The sequence below is a fragment of the Porites lutea genome, chromosome 4, assembly GCF_958299795.1.
Source record: "Porites lutea chromosome 4, jaPorLute2.1, whole genome shotgun sequence".
Classification (NCBI taxonomy): Eukaryota; Metazoa; Cnidaria; class Anthozoa; order Scleractinia; family Poritidae; genus Porites; species Porites lutea.
This window is the reverse complement of record NC_133204.1, coordinates 40816970-40839822: the sequence shown is the minus strand read 5'-3', so window position 1 is coordinate 40839822 and position 22853 is coordinate 40816970. Positions and strand designations below refer to the sequence as shown.

The 22853-nt window shown below is 38.6% G+C and overlaps 1 protein-coding gene across 2 annotated transcripts in view; it reads right to left on the bottom strand.

Annotated features, from left to right (window-relative positions):
- The window catches only part of LOC140933591 (uncharacterized), a 32123-nt gene extending 20204 nt beyond the window's left edge, over positions 1 to 11919 (bottom strand). For both annotated transcript variants that reach the window (XM_073383197.1, XM_073383198.1), the window contains exons 1-8: positions 11892 to 11919; positions 10021 to 10200; positions 9280 to 9316; positions 8607 to 8728; positions 6930 to 6977; positions 5617 to 5796; positions 3708 to 3744; positions 1405 to 1526 (exon numbers count right to left, since the gene is read on the bottom strand). In XM_073383197.1, the coding sequence (XP_073239298.1) occupies positions 1405 to 1526; positions 3708 to 3744; positions 5617 to 5778 (321 nt within the window). In that variant the 5' untranslated portion in view covers positions 5779 to 5796; positions 6930 to 6977; positions 8607 to 8728; ... (1 more) ...; positions 10021 to 10200; positions 11892 to 11919. The remainder of the gene's footprint in view (positions 1 to 1404; positions 1527 to 3707; positions 3745 to 5616; positions 5797 to 6929; positions 6978 to 8606; positions 8729 to 9279; positions 9317 to 10020; positions 10201 to 11891) is intronic.
- Between the last annotated feature and the right edge of the window lie 10934 nt (positions 11920 to 22853).

Below are 22853 nucleotides of genomic sequence, written 5' to 3'. Positions count from 1 at the left end.
GTTTTGCCGCCAAACATTCAGGGCCAAACATTTAAACGTATAGTTTAGCCAGTGTTTAACAAAACCGCGTTCTAAGTCATTTTCAATTTGCCCAACGATTTTGTCTAAACATCATTTATTGTGAACAGTTTTATGAAAGCATATAGAGAAGACTAGAAAAGCATTTATCTTCTAAAAACAACCCACCAAAGAAGAGATCTGGAGGTTCAAAGATTCGTTAAACCACGGCTCAAGTTAGACTTAGTTTAAATAAGGCTGATTTAGCAACAGAACGGGAACGTCAGCTGACGACAGGAAAGCTCGCGGAAAGGTCTAAACACGACTTCCGGTGCCCAATTTGTCGCTCAGCCATTGGTCAAGCCAATTGTTTGACTTGCGCGCGCCGTCGTCAACTGAGGTACCCGTTCTGTTGCTAAATCAGCCTAATATTTGGCCCTCGAAGTTTGGGGTGGCGTTCATTTATTTTCCCTCAACAAAAGTTTCAGACGTTGAGTGGAATTTCTGGAGTTGAAAACTCCAAAGAATAATTCTTAAAAGCAAGTGGGCTCTTTCTGAGCGAAAAATATTCCTGACAGTTGAGAAAAATATAAGATGAGCGGAAAGCGCTAATGAAAAACATACAATAACTTAAAACTTCGGCGCGGCAGTTTGCATTAACTGCATGTCAAACTTCAAATGTTTGGCAGGAAATGTCTGACACCCTATTTGAACATGTTTTTCCGGCGTCTCGTTTCCACACTTAGATGCAACCGACGGTATTAATGTCTTTAATTTGGACTAGGAGTACTCAACGCATAACAGACAAATTTCAAGTTTAGTTGTTGCAAGTTGGGTTTCACGCACTAAACAATCATCGGAGTAATAGATCGCTAAGGCTACGTTCATATGACACCACCCGAATTTTCAACTGGTGGAGAATTCGTGCGCTTAGGTGTTCCGTTCACACTGGACCACCCTAACCGTACAAAAATTTAGATGCCTAGCCGTTCAAAAATTTGAGCACCAAAACGAGGTCAGATTTTTGGCGGGTACGGTCCAACATTTGTCCAGCGTAGTGTAAACACCACGGCTGTCTAAACTTTTGTACAATAAAGGCGTGGTTACATGGTTGTGTGGTAACTTAAGCTGAGAGACGCTCTTTTGGATTTGCTTGAGTAGCGCTCTGCGCAAGGGCAGATGATAAAACCACTGAGAAAATCAAATTTCAACCTGGTTCGTCACTTCCGTATGAACAGTACCAAATATTGAACAGTTCCGTGTGAAAGAAGTACCCTGTCCAATTTCTCAACTGGTGCTGCGTGGGCCTAGTAATTCTTATTTTTGTTTAGTGTTTAAGAACCATACTATAAAATCCGTCCTTCTCATCGTCATTAAGTTTAATCACCAAAATATGGCCAAAAATACCTTGATTTTCATTTTAATCAATCTGGTGCAAACTGCAAAACAATCATTGTACTCTTTCAAACGTTCAAGGACCTGCATCATTGTATTAAGAACCATTGGGTCTTCAGGAACCAGTCTGTTGGCTGTTGAAGAGAGAGAAATCCTTAAAAACTCCCGATAATTCCGAGTTGTCATGTCTATCTGGATTGACAACAGCTTATACTTTGGAGTTATGAATATATGAAAACCATATCTGAGGAACTGCGGGGTCAAGAATTATATGAAAGAAGATCATCGCAGTTATAGACGCAACTTTTGAGGTTGCGAAAAGAAAGCCTGAAAAACATTCAGGTTTGTACAGGATTCCAACCCTTGACCTCTGCGATATCGGTACAGCGCTCTTACCAATCGAGCTAACAAGCCAAATGGGAGCAGGTCGTTGAATTGGTTCGTTGTATTGCGTCTATAACTGCGACGATCTTCTTTCATATAATTAGTTTACACTTTTTCAGCTCACGAGCATATTTACTATATTCCGTGACAAAGTGTGTTGTGTATCCTTTGACCTTTCGAGATGACTTATCAAGAAACTAAAAGGTCTTCTGCTTGGCTCGCTGGGTATTCTCGAACGTTAGCAGGCTATAAAAATGTATGTATTTCTCAGAGGCTCCTCAGATAATCTCAGTTGACTCTGCGTCCTCCTCGACGTTTATAATCCGAAAATCGTCTTGAAATAACCAGAATAAAGAGCAGCCAAACCGCTAAATATCTAGATTTCGACCACTGAGCCTAGTTCCACAGTTAAGATAAACCCAGCCTTAAGCCAAATTGTTATTGTTGAGCCACTGGAATATTTTTTAAACCTTAATATTCCGACAGACATCCAATGCAAACGAAAACTGATACTGTAAAGGAATCTACAATTAAGTAAATAAAATCAGTCGTAGATATTTTTTTCTGGATTTTTTCGCGAGCTGTCCTAGCTTCCTCGCCCCTGTCGGTTTCCACGCTTGCTCGCGCGTTCTCTCCCGAATCGGTTCACTCGCCACTCGAAATAGTTCCCCGTCGGTTTGACCTTTCGCGAGAGATTCCTGTCGTGAAACCTCCTTATCCAGCGGATGTATTCTCAGACTACACTCAGGGAAATGGAGAGCTTACTCGCAGGCTGTAAATTAGCCTGAGTGCAGACGTCTACTTTGTCCTTTGTTCCTCGAGAGCAAAAACGGAAATAGGAGAAGTCTGTAACCATGCTAGCTGAAATACTCTCCTTTTTCACAATTTAGAGCAACGAGCAGATACTCATAGTGCAACATACAAGTCAGTTCATTTTTACCCTTAACCGTAACGTGATTCGATACAGGTTTTAGGAGACCATACCGATATTTTTCAGTCGCCTAAAAAGTACATTTCAGTACATTTCAATGTGAATATTGTAAATGTTTTACATTCAAAAGATGCGATAAAATTCAAACCGAAATGTACTAGTCATGGAAATAAGTATGGCCCGTATTAATTTGTAAAAATTGGCGTAACGTCAAACAGCGAATGTTTTAGGGCGGATTTTTGGCCGGTTCGTAGACTAAGCTAGACTAGGTTGTCTTGAAATTTAAAGTTGTTGCAGTGAGTCAACGGAAAGTTTCAGACATTATTATATACATCGTGAAGATTATGTGATGAGGTTTAAAAAGAATTCTGTCGACCCGTTTGAGACATATACAGAAAAGCGCTAAAAGTCAAAATTTAGAATACAGTTGCACTTAGACAGGTGGTGAAAAAACAGGTTAGTTTTCAGGATCGCAAGAAAGAAAATGCACCAAAATGACCAAAATTTCCAGGCAGCTAAATATGATATTAAGCAGAATTCTTAAGATTAATTTGAGTTATTTAGAACTTTTTTATTTAGTATACAATTTATCGCGGCTATTGAAAACATAAGGTTTGAAATATATTTACCTCTTTTTGAATTCAACCATACAGAATTTTTTTTTCAAGGGGGTTCGATTCCTGGTATCCGGGATTTGCTGTGGCAGGTCGCGCAAAATTCGGCTTTTACAGATTTTAGAGTTTTTTGTTCATTGTTATCATAGTGATGTTGATTTTACTTAAAACTGCATTTTGACAAACTTCAATTCCTAGTCAATCACTGGCGAAAATTTTACAGCGATTGGTATGGTCTCAAAAAACTGTATCGAAACATCTTAATAGCTAAATGGGAACTCGCCAGGTGATTACTAAAAACAGGTTTGCTTTTTACGGGTGACTGTATCCTAACAACAACCATAGTTGCATTCCAGGATCAATACTATAACCAAAAAACATATTACCTTCTTCGCAGTCTCTCTTGGCATTTTCCAATTCGTTCTACAAAGTGAAATTGTACAAAGTTGACTAAAATTCTACCAGACCTCAGACTAACAAATACAAATTTAAAGCTTATTAAATGATAATGATAATAATTATAATTACAATAATGACAATTTCAATAACAAGAAATTATTGAAATCGACTTTCGCATCATCTGAAGAATTATGGAGATCGAGGAGGGTGTTATCCTCCTTGATCTCCATAATTCTTCAGATGATACGAAAGCCGAATTCAATAATTGTTTTATTATTCATTCCAAATAATTTCTAGAACAAGCTTAAACACACTTTCGGTTCCATCGATAAATGTTAAGTTCAGTGTAAGTTCATCTTCAATAGCTGGGTTATCGGCAAGTTTAGGAGATAAAGGGTTTTTCAGTTCTGCAAATACTCTCCAAATAGCAGATTTCGTCCGTGTTGTCTTATTGCTGTTCTTGCTATGTTTTTAGCCAATAGTTCGCCTATTTCTTCCTCGTAAAACGAGTGAAATGTTCTGCCTTTTTTTTTCTTTACCAGAACAACTCAACCTCGTCCCCGGGTCTTCTTGGTTAACCGTTCAATAATCTGGCAATTTTGCTGCACGATTGACGTCATCAGTTCACATATCGCAAAATAGGCCATTTTACAGTTATGGATGGAAGCGAGGGTGCAGGTGACCTTGTTTTGATACAAACCTTCTTTGCTTTGTTATGGAATTTTTCTTGAAAAATACTAGTAAGCATAAGAATAACTTGATTTACATAATAAAGCAGGAAGGATTGTATCAAAACAAGGTCACCCTCAGCCTCGCTTCCATCCATAACTGTAAAATGGCCTATTCTTCCAAATTTGGTCGACATTAGCTGGTTATGATAAATTATGCGTGAGATTTTTAATTAGCCAATCAGAAACGAAGAAATATCTTGAATGAATAATAATAATAATAAGAGTGCAGGAAAGGTTGCTTGTTGCTTTTCTTTTCTTCCGCGTGTAATTTCAACTAAAAAATGACAAATTCCTTAGGTTTTTATTTGATAGATTTTTCAGTTGATTTTTGCTGTCAGACAAAAGGCTCTTGGCCTTAATTTGAATCAACAGGCACTTGCTCATGAGCTTCAACTAACAATATACTGCGACTTCACTAAACCATTTCACTTCCAAGGTACCCAAAATAAATTTAAAAAGGAAAAATTGATTACATTTCATATATGGTAAAGTACGAAGACAAATACTTCCATACGGAAGAAAAACAGAAGGGGTATTGAAAAATGGTCGCGTCATAAAATTACGCTGACACAAAAGTTAGAAACACACAGCATGGAGACTTACAGTTAATTATGTAAGGTTAAAACAAATACAGAAATTCATAGGGGGTTGAAACGTGTAACTTGCATTGAGCGGGCCTAGTCATATTTGGGAACCCCTCGCCCTAACCGGACTTAGACTGCTGGCAGTCCTCCTTTTCTCTTGCAATACCTCCAGTTCTTACCCCAGCAAGCACGATTGCAAAAACGACGTCGCAATAAGGGATTTAACAGGACGAAACAATGCAATGAAATTATGTCATGTATTTTCACGCGGATTGATTGCTTACTTTTGCTCTGCAGCTTCCAAGTAGGGTACTGGCTGTAATGAATATTCGCTAGCATCGGTTTAGATCTACCCAGGACAGTTGCATGTTTCAACCCTCTGTAGTTTTCTCAGTAAAATGATACAATGTTGAGCTTCCTAACTGGAGCTTCTATTTTTAACTTCTTTACAGTGGGCGACTTTCATGGCATTTTACTGCCAATAGTTAATCCAACACGTCATGCTCGTTAGAGAAACAGAGTAATACTAGTGTTTAGTGGAAAAGCTTTTCAAACCAAAACAACTCCGTTGTTATAGAAACCTTTTTCAGGTAACACTCTGCACGTTTCCAGTAAAACTGCATCCTGTCCTTCGCATACATGTCCACATTTGGCAGCAATAGTATCCCTTCAGAGAAGTTCCTTATAGCTTCATCGTAGTGTGATTTCAGAAAATTAGCATGTCCATCGCGTCTCTTTTTCATGGCAGTATCTTTAGCCTCCTAAAATGTTAATACAGTATACAATTTCAGCTTTTGCTAATGAAAAAAATATCACGAATGTGTTGTGTCGTTGAATTAAGAATGGCTTAGACCACTGTTTTGCTAAACACGGGCTACACGATTAACAATGGCATGAAAGAAACACCACAATTTTTTTGAGCTCCAACTTGGAGCTCAAAAATTTGTAAAGGGTAAACACAACAATGTAAGGCCTAGCTTCAACGAGTCTGGGCGTAAGCCGGCTTCGCTCCAAAAGTAGGGAACTTAAGATGGAGACGTTTTCGGGGCGACGGCAACTTCAACCGGACCTGACGTCATGATTTGTGCAATATTGCGCATGCTCTTGCTCACCCCATTGCCGCCGTGCTCCCATCGGCGACGTGAAACTGGTCTGTTTGGCGTTGTAGCGAGAACGAAGAGTATTTAACTTTCATTTCCATCAGGTTTGTTGCGTTTAGAAACCAGAATTTTGCAGATTATCGTTCTTAAATTGTCCTTGTTTTCTTTGAGTCACATTTCAAGCTCGATTTCCATGCTCTATTATCCAAACTTACATCTTTTATAATGTTACTATGTTTCATGTCACAGATTCAAGATCCAATCTGATGGCAAACAGCAAACCGTAAGTGAGCTTCACATGGACAAAATTGTCCTACGGAACAAATGAAAGTATCCAGACAAAAAACATGAACTCCGATATTTTAATTGTGTGTTTTAAGCTCACTTTTTTCGTTAGAGTATCGTATAAATGAAACGTATGTATGGAAAATTGTTTAAAATAGTAGGTAATACCACGTACTAATGTGGGAATACTGAAATAAAGTTGTTGTTGTTATTGTTGTTGCGTGCAAGCAAATAAGCATTAATTCTATTAATTCTTTATGTGAAGCCATATTTTCGTCTTCGGTAGTCTTCCAAGGCGCCGTCCTCCAGAGTTCACTGCGATCTTAATGTTCGAATTTTGGAGGGAAGCGACGGCTACCTCTGTTCCAGGCTTGCTCTGCCAGTCCGGTCGCCGTCGCGCCGAAAACGTCTCTATCTTAAGTTCCCTACTGATGTATTGCGGCCCAACCGGCAGTTCAAGGAAATAAAGCGCCTGAAAAGAGACTTGAAAATTCAAGTTATACAATTACCTCAACTTCCCTTTTCAGTGATTCCCAGAGCTGAATGATGCCGTGATTCTGTATAACACCAACAGCAAATAACAGTTACCCACCGCTGATCAAAAACCACTAATGACGGTTAAAGGTAGCCACCCCCAAAGGTATTTTAGGGGAGTTGTTCTTGTCCCCTAAAAACGCCTGCGGGGAAGCCACAATCGGCGGCAAAATTTGTTGAGACACTTGACCCTAAAGGGCCTCTCTAACTTTTTGCAAACTTAAAAAAGAGAAAAGAAAGCTATCCCTCTCCCAGCCCTTCCATGCAATAATGTTGTGCCGCTGTTCGAGCTACCTGTAGAAAACAACATTCAAACACCCCAACTTTAAAGGAAGGGGACAGTGATTTCAGTGGTTTCAGAAACATTTCTATATTATCTGCATAACAACATGGAACGTGAAAGATCTTACATCACGTTTAGTCTCATATTTACAAACAAAAACATAACGAAAGATTCGATAACAGTATTGGATTGGGGAAAAAGTTGCCTTATTTTAGAGCAATGAGTAGTGCTTCTAATAGGCTGGAGCAAATTTCCCTAAGAGTAAGACTAATCTTAAGCACTACTCAGATCTTGGCACGGTAGTGACACGTCATCAGAACGGAGCGCTCGTTCCTCAGACGTTATTTCGCGGGGAAACCAGTGGTAGCGTCGCGATATTTCGGCTGTTTTCTCTGATTAACAGCAGAATGACGCCATTTTTAATTGGAACGCGGCTGTCTTTCACGAAAAACAAAACAGCAGTACAACAACAGTAGTTTATCCACTTCTGAAAACAGCTACACCCCGTTTTCAAGAACTAAAGGCCTATCAACCTACAATTGCCAATAGCGATCAGACCTCTGCCCTTTCTGCTATGGAGTACTGCATCAGGGACATTAGTTCTTGGATGTTTCATGATAAACGTAGCTTAAGGATTAAAAATTGAAAATTTCTACCAATTGATACACGTCAAACCTAGCCAAAGTTTCGATTTTAACACGATAAGAGTTGGATCCGATGATGTTTCTAAAGTTGATTCAAAGCTTAATATGTCTAAATACTGAAATATCTACTTAAACAGAGCGGGAAACTATTCATGAATTTTCTAGCCAGTATTTAAAACCCCAATTCGATCTGGAGCTCGAAGAAACGCTGTGACACAGTGAGTGTTTCAGGCCTCTTGGCGAAGTTTGTTAATTAATTAATTAAGCTTCTCCGTGCTCTTGAACATACTGATTTTGAAAACAACCAGTAATTTTAGTAAAGAAACAAAGGGGGTGGTCTTAAACAAAGATTATAAATTTGGGCAACAAGAAAAGGTCTCTTGTCTTAAAAAGTAGAAAAAAACGGTGGTGACATGAATGGATTTTGTCTTTAACAGGGCCAGGTTACATGGTACTTTAACTCAAATATCTTAAAATCATCAAATCGTCAGCAAAAATTTCTACTTTTAGAAAATATGTTCTCAAAAGTTCGTTTGTTTGATAGCCTACTTCCGGAATTATCTTAAGTGTATTCCTATCCTCAGAATAAGGTCATTTTATCTTAAATCGAACACAACTTTCTTTTTTGTGTTCCTTCAATTAATAAAGAAATTAGTAATAGCCAATAGCTCAATAACATACGCAGATCCACTAAAATAACCTAAATGAATCTGAAAGTTATTCACCTCAGGATTCCTTTGCCGCAAAACTGTGACTTCTTCAAAAGCCTTGGCAAGTTTACCTTGCCCCTGTAACGCCTGGGCTAGCCTATACCTTGCTTTTGTATGATGTGGATCCAGCAGAAGTGCTTAAGAAACAAACATACAGTGTACAAAATAGAAGACAAATCTAATATAACTGAGTTAGATAACATCATTTTAAAAATAAGCGCCTTCTTATATAAAAACATTAACCCCCAAATTCGAAACGCAACAAAGCCTTGAATGATCTGCCCCCACAAAATAAACGTCCCTGGGAGCTAATATTTGGGAATAGCCATGGAGGGTGATCCTGTATCAAGGATGGTTTTCACCAGCGGCGCAGTCAAAGTTGGAGTCATAATCAGAAGTGCAAGGATTTATGATCAAGTAAAAAGAGCGTTTCTATGTTTTGTTTACAATCCAGTGAAGAATAGATCATTGGAGATGGAAAAAGCATTGTGACTGCTATATAGTTTTGCTTCTGCTAATGATGTAGAATTTCATTATACTTATGATTAAATACAACTGAACCGGAATTTCATACTATACACATGTCATACTGGATGCTGCGTAAAGGATGGAATGCACAAGGACTAAAGAGGCTTTGTACTACATTGGGTGGGATGTTCTTTCATAAATTTGTTGGCAAAAAAATTACCTTTTTCACAATCCGTGCAAGCCTCCTTGAATTTCCTCTGCAACATGAAAGTACCCTTGGGTAAGATTTAACGTTTACCTCACAGATGCTTGAATCAGCCAACAGCCTTAATCATCCTGAACTCAATGAGTTCTTTGGCATTTTGGTGGTCTTCTAGCTTTCTGGCTGACTGGTTGCCTTCGCCAGATGTATGGCCAGCCATTATTCTCAAACAGATTATGCATACTACTATACACATGCAAGTACTAAGCTACAAGGCGGGGGCAAGTCTGCTCGAGGTGTTCTTCCAACCTGGGTGAGGTGGTATACAGCCCCCAGCCCCTCAGGACACCCAACCTCCTTTTGCAATCTAAGCGTTAAGTGTCACTGCATCACTAGTAAGGTTGCATCGTTTCCATTAGGGCCCACAATACCTCTTAGTCATGGCATGGGCCCCTTGTGGAGAAGGCCAGCCAGGAACTTTGATTTGTTTATCAGGTCTAAGTGTTTACCTATGATGATGATGATAATGTCTATGATGATGATGACAATGAAGGTGATGATGATGATGAAAGTGGTGGTGTTGGTGATGATGATGATGATGATGATCGTGGTGGTGGTGGTGGTGGTGGAAGTGGTGGTGGTGAGGCTGATACTGTCCAAATATATAATTATTTCTTTCTTTCAACTTTATGACTAAGTAAACGAAGAGGGTCCATGGGTAATATTTACACCTGCAAAAAAAATTACATTCCACTGTACCTGGTTTACAAAACACGCTGCTCTGTTGCAAAGGTATTTAGCTCTTTCATCTTTTCCCTGACTTTCAGGAAGACATTCCAAGGCAGCAGTGTACTGCTGACAGGCATTTTCATACCTGCCCTCTTTAAATGCTACCTTTCCTTTTATGTTGTAACTCTCAGCTTCTTGATGTAAAGAATCCTTCAAGTGTATAAAAAAACTAGGATGAGTATACTTGCAGAAGCTGGGTATATAGATCACTAGAATGTTCCTTAGCAAAAACCAAAATTCTCCTATGCAAATCATGCCAATAATGACTTCACAAAAAATTGATTCTTTGTAGGCATCATTTTTAAGGTTACTGCTTTTAAGATTCTTTAATTACATTATACATTCAATGGTCTGACTTCCAGGTTTTGCAGCACTGTTAAAAAAGCTTAAGTGTTTCACTCTCCCTTAAGATGCTGTTTTTTAAAGCCTAAAGAACTGGTTGCATGCGTTATAATAGCATTGATTTTATTTATTTACTTTTTTGTTAACATTTATCAAATTTTTCAGTTGTTCATTTTTGAGATAATTTTTCCTAGAAAAAAAAACATTTGATTTTAAGAATCTTAAAGCCTTACTGCATGCACAAGATTAATGCTCCTAACTTCATTAACCATAATCATCCTTTATTACATACATACATACATTTATTGTTGCTCCCTAAAACCTGCCTTTTCAGCACCAATATTACAAGTAAAAAGAATAGTAATAGTCAACTTAAATAAATATAATGAATGTATAATAATCAATATATTAACACAATTTGCTTAAATATTCTCTAAAAATACTCTGTTTAAAAATGTCTAAGCTAGTTAACATCCTATGGGCGCTTGCTTAATCCATTCCAGATTTTAATCCCTCTATGGGCAAAACGATGCTGTCCTTTACATGGACCTCCATTGAGTCAGTTCTTAAATACCACGGGGGAGGGGGGGGTACTCCCATACATTGCCTATACGGGTATGTGCCGCCCAAAGGGGTCGTGATTTTGAAGCTCCTGATTTAGAACGGGGTATCCATTTCAGAGGCGTTTTCTAGAATGGGGTATAAAATTTCGAACGCACGAAAGCTCCACTTTTGTAAGCAGCCATTTGAAAGTATTCAAGGACAGATTGCTTTTAAGAATACGGTTCAATGCGTAAACAAGCAAACTGTTGTACTCTTGTTGCACCCCAGAACGGAGTATAACAAATTGGCCCATTTCTAGAACGGGGTATCAGTTTTAGGGCGAATACTAGAACAGGGTATAAAAAATTGGCCCATTTTTAGAACGGGGTATCAATTTTAGGGGAAATTTTTTCTAGAACGGGGTGCCAATTTGGAGTCCCGGGCGGCACATACCCACCCAAAAAATACCCAAGTGCCCCCCCCCCCCCCCCCCCGGGTTAAATACACAGAATAGGTCTTTGTTAATATTCGGTTACTTATTGCAATAAAACAACATTTGAGAGTATGTAATTAAGGAAAAGACGAAGATTTGATTCTACAATAATTTATGTTTTTGGAAATCCTGGGGAGTACTTTGGGAATGTTTGGGTGGGGATGAGCCACTGAGACCTTGAAACCCTTAGCCAATACTGGATCAACTTTAGCTGAATTTTGCTACCCTATACTAGTGAACAGAACAAAAGAAAGTCGGGTTTGATAGCCTAGGGCCAGGGCATTTTTCCATTAGGCTTTGTGAACTCTGATCTTAACTATGCCCAGTGACTAGGCGAAGTTACCTTGAGAACAGGTATTTTCTGGAACTCATGCTCATTTGCAGGTGGTTTCTATTTGCAATTAAAGATCCATAAAAATTTTTCAAATTTCATCCACAGACAATGAAAATCATGATTTCTCACCAGAGAATTAGCTGCAACTGAGTCTGCACCAGCTGAGAGAAAACAGATATTAATACAATTAGCTAAAGATTAAAAATTGACCTCAGAGAGGTGTTGGCATTTTTTGTAATTACAATAGAACCTCCTTAAGAAGAGTAACTGGTTGCTTATGAGTCAAACTTCAGGAGGTCTTACAGGAGGATAAGTCCAGACACATCTACTTTTTGGAGAGAATGTATTGCATGCTATTTTTAGGTTACAATATAGTTGAATCCATGTTGTGTCTAAAACTTCTTCTCAAACTGTGAGTGACGGTGTAGTACAAATAGCAAACACAAAGATCAGACATTGTAACAGGTGTTCGCTTAGAGGTGATTTAAAAAATTAATGGAAAATTCTAAAACCATCATACTAAAAAGTGGTCACAGCTCCCTCACAAGAGGTGCTCTTACAAGAAGTTCCAACACTATAAGGCTTTGACTGAGAAAATTTGGTGCTTTGGATAAGTCACTGATTACTTATGGGAGCCATGGAGGTCTCTTACAAGAGGTGGTTGCAAAATAATTATTGGAGGTACTGTATTGTTCTGTATATTTCTCCAACTATTTCAGAAATATTTTACGTCATTGTGTTGCAAAAAAAAGCCAATCAGTTTGTGGTTTTGTAGCTTTAAGTTCATGTGTTCTGATCTTTGACATGATATTTGGTCATAATACAATACATCACCGACCAAACACAGAAAAAATCCAACTTGAACTAACCTATTCACTCAACAAGGTTGAGATGGGTAGGGGAGGGAAATAGACAATCACAGTCACCTTACATTCACACTATTTTTATAACCAGTTGCAAACTGAGATAGAAATCTGCTTAACAAAGCTTTCATAACTTCAGTGTAACTAAAGGCTGAATTCTCAGAAAAACTAACTGTACTTCTTGCTCCACGACTAGCTAATAGCCCAAATTTCTGAGCCACAGTTCAGGTGTTTCCCACCCAGGCAATTTTTATGTTGGTTATCACCACACGCTAAAGCCTGCACCCCAGGATTTTAGGGAATGCTTGGTTACCAACTTAGCGAATATGACAACTGATTTCTGAATCAAAAGAAAGTCACAATACTTGTTGTATTTATTGGTAAATATGTGTTGTTTCTTTAATGTTGGTTTCATCATGATAACCCTCTGGAAATACCAGTATAGCCCCTAAGTACTCCCGCTTTCTCCCACTGCCCCCCTCCCCCCCTCTCTGTGTTGTTTCTTTAATGTTGGTTTCATCATGATGACCCTCTGGAAATACCAGTATAGCCCCTAAGTTCCACCGCGGTCAAACGTCTGAGCATGCGTGAAGATTTGCTTGGTGATCGCTACATTCGATTTGGAAAATCTATACGCATGTGGCTACGTCTTCTTGCGGGCAAGAACAGAGAAATTTTCTTTGTATTTCAAGAAAGTTCACTGGCGATGAATAGGAAGAATAAGAAGAACGTATAACAGGAAATGTAAGTATGAGTAAACTTGCCTTTGACAATCATAATATTCCCCAAGTGCTCTTATGCTCTTGTTGATCAAAATGGTGGCACACATTTGTGGCCGCTAAAAGTATAGCTCAAGTTTAAATAGTTTTAAATTGTTTAAGCTTTCTGTAATTTTTTTTATACTAACACTGGCTTGAACGTAATTTGAATGGTTGGTATTTTTATTGAATACAAACCATATCTTTTGGGCTCTGGTTCGTTCTGCAAAATAAAAAATTTAGTAAATTGTCCGGTTGTCTTTTTTTTTGCGATGAAACTGTTCTTTATTGACTGACGACCTTAATTTTAAGCTTGTTCTTACCTTTTCACATCAAATATATTATCTCGCTCAGGGTTTAAGTCTGTATTAATAACAAACAAAATGTATCGATGATGAATAATTACTTTAGATCTCATTCATAAAATTCAATGACCACATCACATGAGTTTAGTAAACATAATCGAGCTCAAAAAAGATGTATGAACATCTATAGTGTCGGTGTTATTTATTGTTTTAGGCCAGGCACATTGTGAGGGGAAAAAGGTTTTTGTTTTAGCAGATGTTTAATAACCACACATAAGTTCAATAATCACAGCAGCATAAGATTATTTTTGACTGTTTGACATTGCAAATTGACCAGACATCAGTGTACATGCTGTCATTTCAACACTATTGCTTATTCTTCATGTTTGTTTACATTCATGACTAGGCTTCTGTTTTCATTACGCTGTCCATTCAATGCTCGCAGCTTGGTCTTAGTTTTACAGTTTAATTTACTAGCAATAGGGGGGGGGGGGGGGGTGGTAAATGAGGTCTCAGTTGTACAACCTTCTGTGTTGATTTAAACTGCCATGGTGTTTAATGATCTTGTATGCATCTTTAAAGTGGGCCAAATAATAGGAGTTAGAGATTATTGTGGGTTACTAGATGCTCATATAGCATTAAAAGGGAAGGTACTTGGTATCTACTGTAGTTTTGTTCTTGCTATAACAATCTGACAACTTATTATTTATTTGATTAAATCTATCTTATTTTTGTACAGAAAGTTAGGAAGGGGATGAATAGAAGACACAGAGTCTAGACCCTGAAGGAGAAGCAGATCCATGAGAAAAGGGTGCAAAATGAGAAGAAAGAATGGAAATGATGTACATAAAGAACACCTAATTTAACTGAAAAGACAAATAAAGGTTCCACTCAATTTTATTTGCAATTTTGTCTTCTTTCTTACAGTATTTTAGACTGTCTTTTAGAAAATCTTGTTAGCCAAGCAGTCTAACTGACCAGCCATCATTTGGAGATGGGCAGCTATCCTCTCAAGGCTTTGTTACCTGTTTATTATTATTATTTTTTCTGCTTTTTCTTAAAGTCTTCTTTCTTGATCTTTGATCACCTCTCTGGCTTAAACAAAGTGCATTATTATGGTCTAAGTGAAAAGTTAAATTCCATTTTTTTTCTTCTGTTTCAATCACAAATAGGACACCCCTTACTTCCATTTCTTTTTCTGACAACTGGAAACAGGGATGACTCCAACCAGTTTTTCCATGATCACTTGTAGTTAATTGCTTCTGACGAGCTTAAAATGCAAAGCACACTGCGTTTATATATAGCAAAATGTTGAAAGCCTTGGCTCACCTGATCAGGAGCTCAAAAGGTAATCAAGGAAATAGGTCATGCGGAGGGGAGGGGACGGGAGGGAAGAGCTGAAAAAAAACCATTAACCGAGAAAAAAATATTTCTGTACAGTTGTTCATCTGCTTATAAAATATCACTTAAAATGAGAGGACAGTGAATTCAAATTGCTGAGAACAAAATTTTAGTAAAGTGTGGTTTACCATATTTTCTGATGTCTCTTTCGTTTGTTTTTGGAGTGAAGAGATTTATTAACTGCGTTGCTTCTGCATAATTATTGCACCATTTTGTCCGAGGTTTGTAGTCGGTAACGTTGTCACGTTGTTCCTGCCCACCTCGTCAAATGCTGCATACAGTCTCTCGAGGATTGGAATTTTAAATGGTTTTACTGTGTCCCCACGAAGACGGACAGGAGCAGCGTTTGTCCTCGGCAAGTATCGCGTTTCTATGCCTCAGGCAAGGCCATGATCCTTCAGCAGGTACCCCTTCTGCCCTCGATAAAACTTAATCAACACTCCGGAGCTGTTTTTGACTACAGTTTTCTCTTCCTGTTGGCTTCTCCCTTCGTGGACTCGTCACGCATTGGAACGGCGACATTCAGTAAACAAGGCTAAGCAAATGGCGACGACAAGCTTTCGCATGTCGGCTCTTTTAACACGAAGAACTTTTTTAGTGAAGGTCAAAAAAATTTAGTGAACTCGGAGAATAATGAAAATTTATCTAACTATTAACTGTGAAAACAAAAACCTTCACTTTGAAGTATTTCGCTTAACTTTAGCGTATTTCTGACGATTGTTCAACTATACTTTGCTTGACACCGGTCTCTGCAATGGTTTCAATTAAAATTTCGCGCGGGAAATTTCCCCGGCCGGGACCGGATACGAGTGCATTGCGCATGCTCGTGCGTTTGACCGCGGTTAACCCCTAAGTACTCCCGCTTTCTCCCACTGCCCCCCTCCCCCCCTCTCTGTGTTGTTTCTTTAATGTTGGTTTCATCATGATGACCCTCTGGAAATACCAGTATATCCCCTTAGTACTCCCACTTTCTCCCACTGCCCCATCCCCCTCTAGAAAAACCAACCCCTTTGATTATTTTTGGACCTACAAATTGAAAAGGGGTGCCTTCAACTCTTTTATTCCATTTGAGAAAAAAAAATTGTGCTTCTGGTTGAACAGCTTAAAAACCCTAGCATAATTCCAAACAGACAAGGGGATTTAAGATGCACACTTCTGACATACGAGGCCCTGTTAGGGCAAAACTCCTACAAGTGACATGGCCTTGAAACAGCAACATAAGACAGCAGGAATGGCGACAAACAACATAACGAGGGGTTGAAACTGCGACAGCATGGACAAAAGCACAAATACAAAAAGAAAATGTCGACAACAACATGGCTTCCTCCTCCACACACGAAACGACTGGTTTTGAAATTCAGACTAGGGACATACGTACCCCCCCCCCCGCCCCCCCGCCAATGAGGGCCTCAAATACAGTACATATAGCTGCACTTCTGAAGATCCCTGAATTATTCATCAGAGAACTCATTTGTGTACTATAGCAAATTAATTTTCAACTTAACTAAAGAATCTGAGTTTGAATTTGAAAGTGATCTCTGGTACTTGGCTTCCCTTATAACTTTGGCCTGCAGTGCATTAAGTTAACTATTGCCGTACACAATTATTGCAAGATCCTTGACAGCAGTGCAACACATACGGTCTTTAGTCTTCATTTATTTCATGAATATAAAGACAAATCAATTGGTTGAGTGATTTTACTTGAAATAGGTAGTAGAATACAACGTACTATTCTGCACTCATATCATTCCATCGTATTCTTTTGTTTAACTCTTGCTTTGGCACTATTAGGTCAAGTACATCTGTTTTACGGTTCAAGTAAAATCACTCTAAGAGCAAGATGGAAAAAATCTTACGCGCAAAGTCAGTGTTTCTTGCAGTTTGAGAGCAAAGATATATATTATTGAGATATTAGCACTGATCCATACAAATCCTTCTCGATCCTTCTGAATAAATTTGACCTACAATAGTTCCACGAAACTTTAATTAAGACCAAAGAGAAATTTTAGAAGACAAAATTGGCAAGGAAGCTTTATTCGTCGTTATTCGAGATCTCACTCCGAAGACCCAGAGTACATGTAACAGTGACACTTTCGGGAATACCCCTGTCCAGGGGCCCGTTTCTCGAAAGTCCCTATAATCAACGGGCCCGGGTAAGCTGTGTCCGTTTACATTAGAGATCGAGGTTTCAATAGTTTTGCATCTAACATGATAAAACTGTCAGGTTCATAAAACGAAATGAAGTAGTTTGTAGCCTGGACCCGCGCTCTTATTCTTTATATTTCGATTTGAATATTTGATTTCGGGCCCGAAAAGTTACCGGGACTTTCGAGAACGGGCCCCAGCAGAGCGTGAAAAATGAACCATAATAATCCGTTTGTCCGCTGTCCTCCATAGCAATTTAGGTTTGAATCGGGTTCGCACTCTGACTTCACATTAAAAAACGAGGTGGACCTTTTTTAAAATAACTTACACATTTCTCACCATACTTAGAAGTACTATAAACTAAAACACGAACATTTCAGAATAATTCGTTTTAGAATACTCACGCCACGTTGACGACACATCATTGTCAAAATTAGGAGGCAATTAAGCTATAAACGTTAATAAACGTGTCTTTACCTTCTGCCTTGTTCAAATGCTCGAAGTTTCTCAAATCCTCAGCTAGGTCTTTTCTTCCGATATTTTCGAGACAGGTTATCAGGAACTGAAGACTCTTTGGTGTTATAACTTGTCTCTGCTCCAGTTCCAAAAATAGTTGTTCCGGCGTCTTGATTCTCTCTCGATCTCCGTGCGGAATGTCATCCTGACATAAGTACTTCAATCTCTCTAATTGCTCCGTTCCCAATAGAGAAGCAATTCTAGTCAATTTAAGTCTGAACATTTTTCTAGTTTCCATTTCTGGCTGTAATTATAGATCACATCATCCATTTGAAGGATGGTGCGGCGATGAAAAATAACCTCTCACGCGCTCTCGGTATTCTGTCGTTTGGTTCCCGGAAGTGTGGCTGCGCGAAGTCTGGGATTAAGTCTGGAAGCATAAAAAGTACCGCCATAGATGTAAGAGAAGTAACGTTCACGAAATTATCAGGGACGAGGGCCGCTGGATTCAAGTGTACGGGAAGCGGGGGAAAGTGTTCCGAGCTTGTTCAAATGGAGAATGCTATCAGTCGTCTAGCAAAGAGCGAATTGATATTATCGCCGAAAAGCCAGGAGCCCATCAAGCCTGATGGGCTCATGGAAAAGTTGAATGTAATGTTCTTCCACTTTTCGAGAAACAACCTGAAATTCCTGTCGTTCTTTTCCGGCTTCCCAATACCAACAAGCTGCAAAATTATAAAGAAATTAAATATAGCCGTGTCTTTATCAGATATAAAGACGCCCATTAGTTAGGTTTACTTAATACCTATACACAACTATGTAATTTATATTTATTTTTAGCAAAACTTTTAAAGACGTACCTTTTGGTAAGGCTTTTTATTCTTTGTTAAATGTTTTGATATTAAACACAACACATGATGTAATTCTTATTTATCATTTAGTTAGTTTTATTCTATTTATTTTTGTAAAGCGCAGTTGATCATCTCGTCATTAATAATAATAACAATTGTTCTTTGCAGCTGTTCTATCTAGTATGGGCTCCTGCAAGTTGTTATACATCTGTGAAATCCTACAGACTGGAAAAGAAAGTATGATAATTATACATGATTTGAAAAGCTATTAACAAGTAAAAAAATTGGATGCTATTTATAGAAAAAATAATTATAAAACAAAAGAGAAAAAACACTCAAGGAAATTAAGACATGGATCCTTTTTCAATTTCCTTCAAAAAGGTGAGGTGGTCTATATTTTGAAGTTTAAAGCCTACAGCAGCAAAACGGAGCAGAATAATGTGTCTCAAAACGTTCTGAATTTTTGACAATTTTTTACTAACTTTTTGGCATTCTAAGAAGCAACTCTCCACCATTTTACCAGCACAATCGGGACTGGCCAAGGCGGCGGTTCCAAAGGGTGTATGTGATGAAAACTTTAATTATCACGTGACTTTAACGGGAAAGAAAACTGGTAGGTCCTTAGGGAAACAAGTAACCTCATCCCCAGGGTGCTTTTCCCTGGCTTTGCCCTACCTCCAAAGCCAGGGAAAAGGGCACTGGGGACGAGGTTGGGAACAGTTAAGTTTTCTTTTTCCTATAGTCCTAAGATCTCCTGTCTTTTACCAAGAGGAAGTCGAGGGGAACATTGAGAACTCGATCGTAATCATGGAAATAAATTTGAGGATAGCGGCCGGAATCAAGAATGATAAAAAACGCCAGCTCAGCAGTACAACTCAGTTTTGAAATACGACCGAACTGTTTTGCAGGCGACTTTTCGATTTGTTTTGTTTTTTTCTTTTACCAGGGACTGAAACTTACTGATACATGGTTGAGAAACCCGGCGTTGGGAAAAGGTTTTAAAAGGCTAACCTTAAAGTAATGAAAAATGAATTGTTTTGAGAAATTTAAAACAAAAAAAGATCGATTAAATAATGTCTCGTGCGATTTTGGCGTGACTTAAAATAAGTTTGGCAAATGATGTTTTTCCCTCTATATCGATATACTTATCTCTTTCTCCTGTTCCTGTCAAATGGTTTGGAGATGTTTCGTCTTAAGGATAAATAATTTAACCCTTTTTGTTTTGTCTTTAGTGTATCACTAAAGTGCCGATATTCGATCGGTTTAATTCATAATTTCACGAACAGAATCCACTTTTTGCAGATTAAACTTACGAAATTAAAAGGGGTGAGCCGTGCAATAAATTGTCATTTTCTTTTATTTTATAAATGCTATAGTAACTCACAAGTTTTTTTCATGAGAGTGTTATAATAACATAGCTCTATATCTAGGCGTAATATTTTACAATAAGCCATAAGCTAAAGTCGAAGAAACGATCAGTCAAAAGAAATTTGATTAAATCATTCGGGAATAACATAGGATGGACATGTGACATTGACGAGATTAAAATTCAAGATACAGAATTCCTAATTTTTTAAGTTGAAGGTATCAAGGTGTGCGGTTTATTATGTGATCGAGTTTGAGGAAGTTTAAAGATTTTCTGTTGTTGTGGTTGTAGGCAAGAGCCTTTCTAGGTTTTTCTTAGTACTTCCTCGTTCGTCCATTCTGTTTTCCCGCGAATCTGCGCGCTCAAGAATCGCTTCTTTTTCTTGCAACCGACGTGACCTGGTTCTCCTGGTTGTGCTTGACGAACTTTGGCTTCCTCTGTCTCGTCTAGAAAGCACAGTTTGAAAGCCTCTTCTGTAATTCTAGTTGAAAATCACGTAAATATAAGGATTAACAGCCGAATTTGCGTGTCTGAGAAAGAGTGTGAGGAAATCCATGTCGTAGGGTAAGCTTGCGAGCGGGCGGAATCCTCTAAATCCTGCAATCTGATTGGTTCCGGGAGCGGGCAGTTTTTTACGATATTGCCCGCTAACGCGGGCGGAATCGTTCCGTGATGCTTTTGCCGGTTTGCTACTTCGCAATGGTTTCTTTAAAAATGTAAGCAATTAGTATAATTTCGCTTATCAACATGAGTTCAGACGAAAGCTATCACAGTGAAAGCGAGTTTATTATCCGGATGAGATGGCAAATTATGACAATGAAAAAGAGAATATTACTGCGATAACTAACGAAGAAAACCGGGAAAATGACAATGTTTTTACGCTGGAAAATGTGCAAAATTATATTTTGGCCCAACGAGCGGAAAACACAGTTAAGAAAATCGAGTATGACTTGAACGTCTGGAAGAGGTTTTTCCGTCACAAAGGCGAAGAAAGAGAAATTGAAGACATACCTGCTGAAGAGCTAAACATCTTGATATGCCGTTTTATGATGGAGATAAAGAAGAAAGATGGAATGGAATGAAATTTTCTTCCCCTTTTCTGACTGAGGTAGGATTCTTGAAGGCACAATTTACAAAAAAATGATGGGGAGGAGGGGAAAAACTTAGGGCTTCTGTTCACACCCATGAACGGTTGTGGTGGCGCAGTTTCTGTGACGAGTGACACTGCGCTACGCCGATCTCAAAAGCGGACCGTCACATATCGGACGGGTTTTGTACCATACTTTGGTGCAGAGTGAATACTATTCAGCCCGTCGTGGAAGTAAATTCGTGGGAGCCAGGATCGGAACCCACTGAGACGGAAGTAAATATTCAGGAGTGAGGACTGGAATTTAGTGCACCAATCCCTCTCGGCCAAACGCACCGGCTCGACGACGACTTGTGTCGTCCCGGGCCGTGTCTGTTTATACTATTCCACACAGGTTTTCGTGGCACCACTAAAAACCTATCCGGTAACGTTTAAAGTGCCTATCACCTGTATTCAGTTATATTAAATTTCGAACATTTTTGTAGTTTAAAGAATTTTTGCGAAGAAATAACTGAAAACACACTTTTATCGAAGGACGAAATCGGCAATTTGAGGCTAATTTCCCGCCATATTTATTCAAAAAGGAGTGATTGAGAGACCAGGACCCCGTTTCTCGAAAGTCCCGGTAACTTTACGGGCCCGAAATCAAATATTCAAATCGAATATAAAGAATAAGAGCGCGGGTCCTGGCTAACAAACTACTCCATTTTGTTTCATTAACTGACAGTTTTGTCGCGTTAGATGCAAAACTATTGAAACCTCGATCTTTAATGTAAACGGACACAGCTTACCGGGCCCGTTAATTATCGGGACTTTCGAGAAACGGCCCCCTGGTACTAAATGCTTGTGACGTCAACCCGGTATCTTGTAGCCAATCGTGTTATCGCCGAGATACCGGGTTGACGTCACAGGCTACTCGGCCCAGTCCCCCATAAGGCCTGTTTTTTACTTCGTGAACCGGGATTTTGATCGCCTGTTAAAAATCGAAATTGAACTCAAATCCCATTCTGTTGCTTGTTTTTGCATGTTACATGTTTTTACTTTTTAAAAAGAAAGAGTTGGCTATGGGTTATAGGCACTTTAAACATAGCCTGATCGTTTCGATTATTCACTAACAATTGGTAGAATAGACATAGACCTCTGGTTTGTAGAATCAGACTTAAAATCCTCCTAATATCTGGAAAATTTTCCTCATCTGGAAAGACTACCCACTCCTAATGGATAAATTGATTAAATGGTTGAGAGAAGGGACTATAATTACTGGGCAGCTTCTCGCAGTGAATCTCCCTCAGGGTAAAACTAGAATCTTATGGCATAATGTAGTCTAGTCACTAGTTTGGGAAACATTGTTGGGTAACATACGCAAGCCCTATGTGAGTTAGACTGGGTAGCAGGCGTCGAAATGGGTTGGGGATAGGCTATATGTGAGTATAATGGAAATTTATCTCCAGCATCCATTTTGCTTATTTCAGTGGCTGAAAAATTCCTACCCAAAATTGAATTTATATTCTAAAAATAGAGCATTTAGTAAAAACCAAAATATACAGACAAATACAAACCAACAAATCAAACAAGACAAGGCCATCGTAACAAATGATACCCAATGGCCACTGTATCTCACTCCTCTATACGGGGCTATTCTGTCGTAATACACAATAATAACAAATATACAATTATAATAAAATTACCATGGGGCAAAAATATTTACATCTGTTACAACAAGAAATATTTACATGAGTTTATATACACAGTCATGAAAAATGTGATTCAGTCTATTTGAGAAGAGTTTTCAAAAAAGTGGGCGGCGACTTTCCTTTTAGAGCGGTTTCCACTTGACTGTCGAAAGTAATTGAGGAATT